The 9,987-nt window shown below is 40.0% G+C and overlaps 1 protein-coding gene across 3 annotated transcripts in view; it reads left to right on the forward strand.

The window, feature by feature from the left end:
• The window catches only part of LOC136758511 (rap guanine nucleotide exchange factor 1), a 76,157-nt gene extending 69,679 nt beyond the window's left edge, over window positions 1-6,478 (forward strand). For all 3 annotated transcript variants that reach the window (XM_066712946.1, XM_066712947.1, XM_066712949.1), the window contains 6 exons: window positions 336-430; window positions 1,357-1,435; window positions 1,788-1,889; window positions 2,339-2,436; window positions 2,633-2,761; window positions 3,041-6,478. In XM_066712946.1, coding sequence (XP_066569043.1) covers window positions 336-430; window positions 1,357-1,435; window positions 1,788-1,889; window positions 2,339-2,436; window positions 2,633-2,761; window positions 3,041-3,191 — 654 coding nt within the window. In that variant the 3' untranslated portion in view covers window positions 3,192-6,478. The remainder of the gene's footprint in view (window positions 1-335; window positions 431-1,356; window positions 1,436-1,787; window positions 1,890-2,338; window positions 2,437-2,632; window positions 2,762-3,040) is intronic.
• The last annotated feature ends 3,509 nt before the right edge of the window (window positions 6,479-9,987 follow it).

Genomic DNA, 9,987 nt, shown 5'->3' on the forward strand with positions numbered 1-9,987 from the left:
GATCTTCAAGGTCACCAGCCCTTAAAAATGAAATGTTAAATGGCAATCTTTAACAACTTTCATTTGTGTCATAACACCATTATCTGAGAGAGACATCAGAAGGGGAATGGGCCACAAGTTAGAGTAGAGGGCCCCATCAGGGATGACATCAGGATTGATTGATGTTTTTTCTCATTAATAATTATCCAGCCATGGGATATGATTTGGATTTTACCTCTGGTATTGACCTTTGATGCTCCTTTTCGGTTTGCCTTGAAGTTTGCCTTTATCTACAGATGTTCTCTCCTATATATCTTGGCTCACTGGTGTTCTGACTGCCTGCCCTCTCTTTGCAGATCCCAGAGGTGTTACTTTGGGCGAAGGAGCAAAATGAGGAGAAGAGTCCCAACCTGACTCAGTTCACAGAGCACTTTAATAATATGTCCTACTGGTACGCTTGCTTTCTGTCCATGTTAAAGAGACAACTGTTGAGATCTCTGAGGGGTAAAGAGGGGAAAATCCATTTGAAACAAACTGTAGACGTTATCATTATGCATTCAGTTTGGTGTCTTAAATGTATCCTTCAGAAAACCACAAATAACCACAAGCACCGCTGTGTTTTTACCCTTCTCAAGTTCAGCTGTGAAGAAAGTAACAATTATTATTACCTCATAAAATATAGAACACTCTGGTCTTTCAATTGAAGTACACATGCCTGTACACAGAAACCCCCACGAAGCTCAGCTTATTTATATGTGGTTTGAAAATAGTCTAAGGAAGTGGTTAACGCTATCCTGACACTGTGTGACACCAATAGCAGTTAAATACTGCCTGAGAATAAGCAGCAGAGAGCGACATTGAAAACTAGATCACTGAGCAGAGCAAAGGCTAACTGCAGGCAGTTGGGGGTGTAAAACATTGCAGGTGCAGATAAAATTAGTTATTAGTACAGCTAATCAGTGAATCAGGTCTTTCATACACATCACTTGAGCTTCTCCTAGGCCTGAGGGCACGACATTACGGGTTTAAAAGTGCATCCTTGTGGTTTAGGGTTTATCTCCAATGAATGATATGGTTACTCATGTAAACCACATGGCAGAAACATTAACATGCTATATAAAACGAAGCATGTGAATTTCGTTAATTATTCCAAGTTGTCTCCCAAGAAATGTTTTTGAAGAATGTTTGTTTCCATCCCACTCATTAAACTTCGCAAATGTCACCTCCTCCAGTGTGTTTAATGTGCTGCTCACATAGCAATAGGAAGCTTGAAAACCTTGTTGTGTTCATTGTGATACCGGCAAGATGTGCCGTGTACACCCACGTGCTGCTGTACGTTTCATTTCCATAACTTGTGTTTGTTTCTCTGCTTCTTAGGGTTCGCTCCATTATAATTCTGCAGGAGAAAGCTCAGGACCGGGAGAAGCTACTCCTTAAATTCATTAAGATTATGAAGGTATTTATTTGGTCTTATATAATGTTCTGCAACACATTAGTATCATATAGAACTGTAATGAATGAAATCACTGAAATACACAGTATGCCACAGACTAGCAAATCAGTTTTCTTTGCTTATTTTACTGAAGCCCCGAATGAGATTATTTTTTATCCTGTATTAAAATATCTGTAGAAAAGGAGGCCTGTTTGTTTTGTTGGTTTTCTGAGCTTCACTTTTTTAAGTAGACATCTGCATATGAAAGCGAATAGAAAATGGTTAGTGTCTCTGTACTATAAATAATAATAACACAAGTATGGTGGATTGTACTCTAAAGTGTTTTTTTTTATGTTTATGTATTGTTTCTGTTTAGCACTTAAGAAAGCTGAATAATTTTAACTCCTATTTGGCGATCCTGTCTGCACTGGATTCGGCACCAATCCGGAGACTGGAGTGGCAGAAACAGACGTCCGAGGTTGGTCCCGCTTGTGCAGCCTGACAGCAAGAGATTTTCTAACATGCTGGCAGATTTGTGTAGTTGGTTAATCTTCAGGGAACTCTGCTGCTCCTGCTTGTCTTTTTAAGGCTTGAAACGGTCAAACAATGCAAGTCATTCGCCGCAGCGGCCTTTGGAATAGATGATTGATGTGCTTTATTATTATTATTATTTTATTATTATTATTATTATTATTATTATTATTATTATTTTTATTTTTATTATTATTTATTTCTTAGCAGATGCCCTTATCCAGGGCGACTTACAAAATATAAGTGCAATACAAAGTGCAAAAATACAGTGAAGTTCAAGGCATAAAACATATTACAAATTCCAATTTACATAATACAGTGCAACAGTACAGTGGAAGTCCACTCAATAGCCATTCACTTCTTTTTCCATAATGCTCCGCTGTTTGCTTTCTCCAGGGCTTGGAGGAGTACTGCACCTTGATTGACAGCTCATCATCTTTTCGGGCGTATCGTGCAGCGCTGGCGGACGTTGAGCCTCCCTGTATACCCTACCTGTGAGTGCACAGATGCCATCCTGTAGCCCTGAAATGCACCCTTTTCCCTTTTCCCACAGCATTGCAAGGTCTATGTATTTTGTTTCCAGATTGTTGACACTGTGAAGAGGTCTAATAGAGGTATTTTAGTGAAGTAAATCAGGTCTTTGCAAAGGGCAGCTTGGTGTTAACGTGGGCTCTCTCCTCTCTGTCTCAGGGGTCTCATCCTGCAGGACTTGACGTTTGTTCACCTGGGGAATCCTGACCTCATCGACGGGAAGGTCAACTTCTCCAAGCGGTGGCAGCAGTTCAACATCCTGGACAGCATGCGGCGCTTCCAGCAAGTGTGAGTACAGCGAGACGGAGACCCCGTCCTCACTCGTGTGCCGGACACCCTGCTCTCTCAATCCCTGAATTTGAGGTGGATTGAACCGAGCAGTGACTGCGAGAAGAAAGACATTATTTTATTGAAATGCAACAGGAAAGTTAGTCAGTTTTGCAGGAGTTTATGAATGCAATTAAAGTACTTTTGATGTCTGTCCTATTCTGTTGCTGACCTACTCCAGATTGTACTTATTTTGTGTGTGGGCATGTGTGTAAATACATATTTTCTTTTTTATTCCAGGCATTATGATCTGAAACGCAACGACGATATTGTGTCCTTCTTCAATGACTTTAGTGACCACTTGGCGGAGGAGGCCTTGTGGGAACTCTCTTTGAAAATCAAGCCCCGCAACATCACGCGGCGCAAGACCGACCGCGAAGAGAAGACTTAGGATCTGCTAGCGGGGAGCTGAATTATCTATAAATACCACCAAACAAAAACAATCAAATCAATGAACTATACAGAAAAAACTATGTAATCTTAAACTGTGACGGCAGCTAAAGGACTGGAAACTCTGTTTTCTGTTACAGTTTACTGGGCTTTTATTTTGTTTTTTCCCCATCTGGACGTGCTCATAACCGAGGCCTAGACAGTGGGGTGGGGAGGAAGAGCAGGACAGCACAACCAGCAAGAGGGTTCAAATAGACCGGCTGTTCCCCCCCAGTTTGTGTCTCCACCTGTCCTTTCCATTTCATCGCTTGCTTGGTCCATACATTTCAGGAAAAGCACGCGGGGATCTTTTCCCACACCTGCCCCAGTCAATATTTCCTTGGCTGGTCTCCTGCAGTGTCACCCTCGGTGCCCAGGGTGAGGAATTCCTTCTTCCAGAATAGACCAGTGTCTCCTAAGGGACCCTCCTGTCACAGCAGACTGAAGGACCTTCTGAGATGGCTGAAGTTGCTCAGCTACCTTGAAGCGGGGACTTGAGTAGAAGGAGTTTATTGGGGAGTCGGGGGGTGGTGTTTTATGGCATCCTAGAATAAAGTGTCAAAAAATGACTTGGTGTTCCACCTGGAAGTTGTGAGCTTTGTAAGGTTTTTGTTTCACTAGTTCATGTCTGGTCCATAATGTTTGGCTTGGTTTTGTTGCTTCAAATATGGCCATCCGTGACAGTTGTGCTTCCTGGGGTGGGGAGTGGGAGAACTGGAACCCTGTTCTTACCCAGCATGCACCTGGGGGACCTGTCTTTTGTTTCTCTGATGTCACTAGGGGAGAAACCAAGGATACTAGTGTTGATTTTCTTCTAGACAGAGTTACACTAAACAGAAGCAAGGCTCAGGCTGCGGGACAGGTCCAAAGAAAGACTGACGCCGTGGAGGAGTTTACTTCCAAATGATTTAATTGAAATTCTACCGTTGTGCACTGTGGATAAAATCGTATGTTCAGGATATGTCTATGTTGTGCTAATATGTATTTGCAGAGAGAATTCTCCATCACCATCAGCTCCAGTATCTGTCTGACGGTGCTTCATGGAGCAGGTTCAGCATTTGGTGTTCAAAGCTATTTGCTCTGAGAAGAGTCCAGCACTGTGGACATTTTCTATGCATTTCCTTTGCATGATGGGAAACATCTATTTCATACGGATAAGAACATGAGACTCTCAGGTCGTCTTCAAGGTGATGCAGAGAGGAAAAATTTTCGGTACACTAAGTTCCTTTCACTCTTCTACAACTCTTACTCTTTACTGAGCATGCAGAATGTCTTTGAGCCAGTACTGTGCGTTTCACCTTCAGAAAGCAATCATAGCTACTCAATTCGTTGGAACAGTAGAAGGCCTGAGACATGAGGCGCGAGAGGCCTACGTTACCCCCCCACCCCACCCACCCGAGTTCAGCATTGCTTTGTAAATTGTACAGTGTGTATTTGTTTGTTACCTCTCAGCCTTGAGGAAGGTGTGTACGAGATTGTAAATTGTAAATATTGTACATTTCTCTCTCGTGTGTGTGTGTGTGTGTGTGTGTGTGTCCAGCTGTCCACTGAGCATTGTGAGATCGCTTCCATACGCCGCAAAACGCTTGGTTTAAAAGTTCACACATGGGCAGTGGGTTTTCAGTAGTCACAGTGACACAGGTACGACTGATGCGTCAATCTATTACCCTGTACTGTAGTATAGGAGAGTGGCAGTTTGTAAATACTAGAAATTTAGTTAATTCAGTTTGTTTTTGGTTTATTATTACATATATATATATATATATTTTTTTTTTTGTATTATTATTATTTTAGTACCATGTGCATGACAAGAAAAAATGTATATAATCATTCTGTTGTTTTTCAAAGACAAATATACTGCCCTGGCTTGGAGGGAGAGGGGATGGTATAAAAGGGCCTTCTTTAAAAAAAGTGTGGTGCAGAGATTCTAGGTGAAGACTATGCTTTTTTGGACTTGCCATAAAAGGTTTATTATTATTATTATTATTATTATTATTATTACAAAAAGGTGTGAATTAATGATGGTCTGTCCAGCCTTGGTTAACTGGAATTAAATGGGAGATGATCGTACATGCCTACAGACAGGTGTATATAATTGGTCTTTAAAGTCCACATTACCCAGGAGGTCTGTTGTGTCATTAAGACCTGTCTGGAAAGTTGATGCTGGGTCTCTGCTTTGGTGCCAAACAGAATCACAGCAGGGAGACCGTCTGAAGCAAGTTTGTCAGACGAGCGTTTACAATTTCAAATGCAGAACAGTGTTAAGAGATATTTCCCATGTTCTGTACGGTTTTAATTTTAGGGGTACTTGACCAGGGCATCCGTTTCAAATTGTGCAGTGTCTTTAGGGATCCAGTTGGGAAAAGCATACGGTGCCATTCCAGACCAAAGGTGAAACGAGTTTTAAATCTCAGATACTTCACACTAACTTTGTTCTTTTGGTGAATCAAATGAAAATAAAGTATTCTATTATTTGTAAGAATACAAGATTGAATCCCAAAACGATTACACTGTGGTGAACGGGGGAGGGGCTGTGCTGAACTGAGACGCACACCCTTTCCTCTCTGTGCCAAACGGAGAACCTGTTGATTACATGACCTTATAACTGATGTAGCTACCATGTGTCGTCTCCTACAAAGGCTTCTGTAGCCGCCTTCCTGAACGGGATGTTTTCAAAGTCTTCGGACTCCTTCAGTGACCTCCTGTTGCATCGGCAATTGTCAAATGGCAGATGACATCTGAACTGAACACTTCTTTGCTAAGTCTTTTTATGATTTCTGCATGCTACATAGTTCCTCTCCGCTTTTCATTCCAATTAACATATACCTTTTTTTTATGTAAAAAAAAAAACAACAAAAACTTTTACATTGATGTGCATATTGTATTTTTTGTAGTACTCTGATTGTTGCCACTGTGAACTAATTTCCCTTTTATTTATGGTGAGCTGAAAAGTGATAAAGGTAAACCCAAGCTCAGAATTGCACAGTCATTGTATTAGCGCCCAGTTGCTTCCGTACATGTTCCAATGTTTGGTGTGTGTGTGTGTGTGAAAGCTCTCCTCATCCCTCCCTCCCTCCTTGGCTGCCCCACTGTTACATTGTATTATAGAATAACAAAAACAAATCGTCACCTCCCTGGAAACATGTAAAACGTAACTTTTGTATTAAAAGAAAAAATGAAAATGAACTACAGTATCATGTTTACAGTGCATGCAGCTGACTGCAAATTAAAAATGACAATCGAAACCAAGACGACGACACTGGTTTTATTTTCATTCCTCAAAATTGCAGCTTCACATCCGTTTCAAGAGCTCTCAGATCTGAACTTCGTTTTATTAAATACATTGCAATACACATGCTTAGGTATTTCTCTAACATAACTTTGGATGGTTTGGGTTTTCAACTTCATGTCTACAGCAGAGCGAAACAAACACAAACTCAGGTGGGTGTATGCGTTGTCCACATCAGCCTTTATCAATGCACTGCCAACAAAGCCAACATGTATCATACTGTATTTAAGCACATGTAAGTATATGCACATAAAGTAAGATGCAAATGTATCTAAACATGTAATATGTAAAATATACATTGACAGATATACACATTTATATACATATCCCTTATATATACACTATAAACATGTATACATTTATTTTAATAAATGAATAGTATAATGTACATATACATTTATATACAAATACACTGCAATTCTGAATGTATGTATAGATCAATAATTTAACATGTACACAAATGACACTGATAGATATAAACATTAAAATATGTAAATCTACAATCTATTCTACATATAAATATTCATATATATATATATTAAAACTGACAGTTTTTAATTAAGCCAATTAAATTGGAATTACCATAAAATAAACCATACAAAACTGATTTAACCCAACAAATATTTCCCCCAAAAAATGCAAAATAGAAAATTGAAATATTTGGTGTAATATTCTTATTTTGATTCAGTTACAGTTAAGCCACTCTTACTCTGAAAAGATGAATGTAATAAAACTAAGAAATCCCTACTTGACGATTGGCCAGAGTGTGATGGACTTTATATGAGTTAAGTCAGTTAGAAAACAAACTGCAATATATGATGCAAGTACTTACATTCAATCACATTTATAACACAGAATTCATTAAAACAATTTAGCCTTACAGGGTAGTTCTGTGTCAAAGTCACAATATTTGAAAACCATGCAATTGCATCATCTGACTCATCCATCAAACAAGGGCAGATCATAATATACATTCGAAGACCACGGGGAACCTCTATGGTAAATGTATTTTGGGTTTAAAATTGTGCATTGTGTGCAGTAATACAGGATTTAGACAAAGACCTCGATCGCAAGAGGTGGCGCTGAAATGTCAAGCTTCCGACGCCTCTAGCTCAACTCCTCAAATATGCAGCCCTGGCCCTCTTGGACTCGGTGACAATGTCATCAGCTCTTCAGGCATGGTCTTCAGCTCGGTGGAGAGGAACTTGATAGCCTGTTCCTGGACAATATCTTCCCCTTGCAGGATCTGAGTAAACAAGCCTCCCAATGTCCCTATAGAGTACTAAAGACATGGGATAAATGTCTCCATTGCCAAGATCATCCATCCACCTGACAGGTGTGACATCACGAAGCTGATCAAGAGCATGATCATTGCACAGGTGCACCTTGTGCTGGGGACAACAAAAGGCCACTCTTAATATGTGCAGTTTTGTCACAACACAATGCCACAGATGTCTCAGGTTTAGAGGGAGTGTGTGATTGGTGTTCTGACTGCAGGAATGTGCACCAGAGCTGCTGCTGCCAGATAATTGAATGTTAGTTTCTCTACCATAAGCCGCCTCCAACATCAATATAGAGACCTTGGCAGTACAACAGATCATATGTAACCATACCAGCGACACATGTTCCAGTTCCTGCTAAAATCCAGCAAATTCACACAGGCATTGAAGAAGAGTGGGACAATATTCCACAGCCACAGTCAGCATCCTGATCAACTCTAGGAAGATGTGTCACACTGCATGAGGCAAATGATCACACCATACTGACGGGTTTTCTGATCCACACTTTTTTAAGGTGTCTGTGACAACAGATGCACATCTGTATTCCCAGTCATGTGAAATCTATAGAGTAGGGACTCATGAATTTATTTCAATTGACTGATGTATTTATATGAACTGTAACTCAGTAAGATCTTTGAAAGTGTTACATGTTGTGATCATTTTTTTAAATTTAGAATAATTTGCACATTATATTGTTCACTTTGACATTATGGTCATTTTCTGTGTTGATCAGTGTCCAAAACTCCTGATTAAATCCATTCTCATTTCATTGTGTAATACAATGATATGTGGAAAAGTCCAAGTGGGGTGAATACTTTTGAGAGCCACTGTATATATATATGCTTTATATATACACGTCTGTGTGTATTTTATCAAGGAGGGACAAACATCTATGCTATAACTGGAAAAAATATATATTTTTTCTGTACTCAAAATAAATTATATTTAGTGTTGTTTTGTCTTCTTGCCATAGGTTTCCATCATTTAACTGTTTATTTGGGAAGAATACTGTCAATTTTTGTTGACAGTATCTCACAACTGAAATAGTCTCGTTAAGCACGGAAATATGTTACAAAGAGCCGTTAATTGTCATCCTATATAACAACAATAACTATAAAAATAACATCCTTATTATAAGCACTTCTATTTAAGTTAGAGCACCAATATAAGCATGTACTGTACAGTGTGAGGTCATCAGACTGCACTATAGTTACTGTACAGTGTGAGGTCATCGGACTGCACTATAGTTACTGTACAGTGTGAGGTCATCAGACTGCACTATAGTTACTGTACAGTGTGAGGACAATAGACTGCACTATAGTTACAGTACAGTGTGAGGTCATCAGACTGCACTATAGTTACAGTACAGTGTGAGGTCATCGGACTGCACTATAGTTACTGTACAGTGTGAGGACAATAGACTGCACTATAGTTACAGTACAGTGTGAGGTCATCGGACTGCACTATAGTTACTGTACAGTGTGAGGACAATAGACTGCACTATAGTTACTGTACAGTGTGAGGTCATCGGACTGCACTATAGTTACTGTACAGTGTGAGGACAATAGACTGCACTATAGTTACTGTACAGTGTGAGATCATCGGACTGCACTATAGTTACTGTACAGTGTGAGGTCATCAGACTGCACTATAGTTACTGTACAGTGTGAGGACAATAGACTGCACTATAGTTACAGTACAGTGTGAGGTCATCAGACTGCACTATAGTTACTGTACAGTGTGAGGTCATCAGACTGCACTATAGTTACTGTACAGTGTGAGATCATCGGACTGCACTATAGTTACTGTACAGTGTGAGGTCATCGGACTGCACTATAGTTACTGTACAGTGTGAGGTCATCGGACTGCACTATAGTTACTGTACAGTGTGAGGTCATCGGACTGCACTATAGTTACTGTACAGTGTGAGGTCATCGGACTGCACTATAGTTACTGAACAGTGTGAGGTCATCGGACTGCACTATAGTTACTGAACAGTGTGAGGTCATCATACTGCACTATAGTTACAGTACAGTGTGAGATCATCGGACTGCACTATAGTTACTGTATAGTGTGAGGTCAATAGACTGCACTATAGTTACTGTACAGTGTGAGATCATCAGACTGCACTATAGTTACTGTACAGTGTGAGATCATCAGACTGCACTATAGTTACTGTACAGTGTGAG

The sequence above is a fragment of the Amia ocellicauda genome, chromosome 9 (assembly GCF_036373705.1).
Source record: "Amia ocellicauda isolate fAmiCal2 chromosome 9, fAmiCal2.hap1, whole genome shotgun sequence".
NCBI classification, from domain to species: domain Eukaryota; kingdom Metazoa; phylum Chordata; class Actinopteri; order Amiiformes; family Amiidae; genus Amia; species Amia ocellicauda.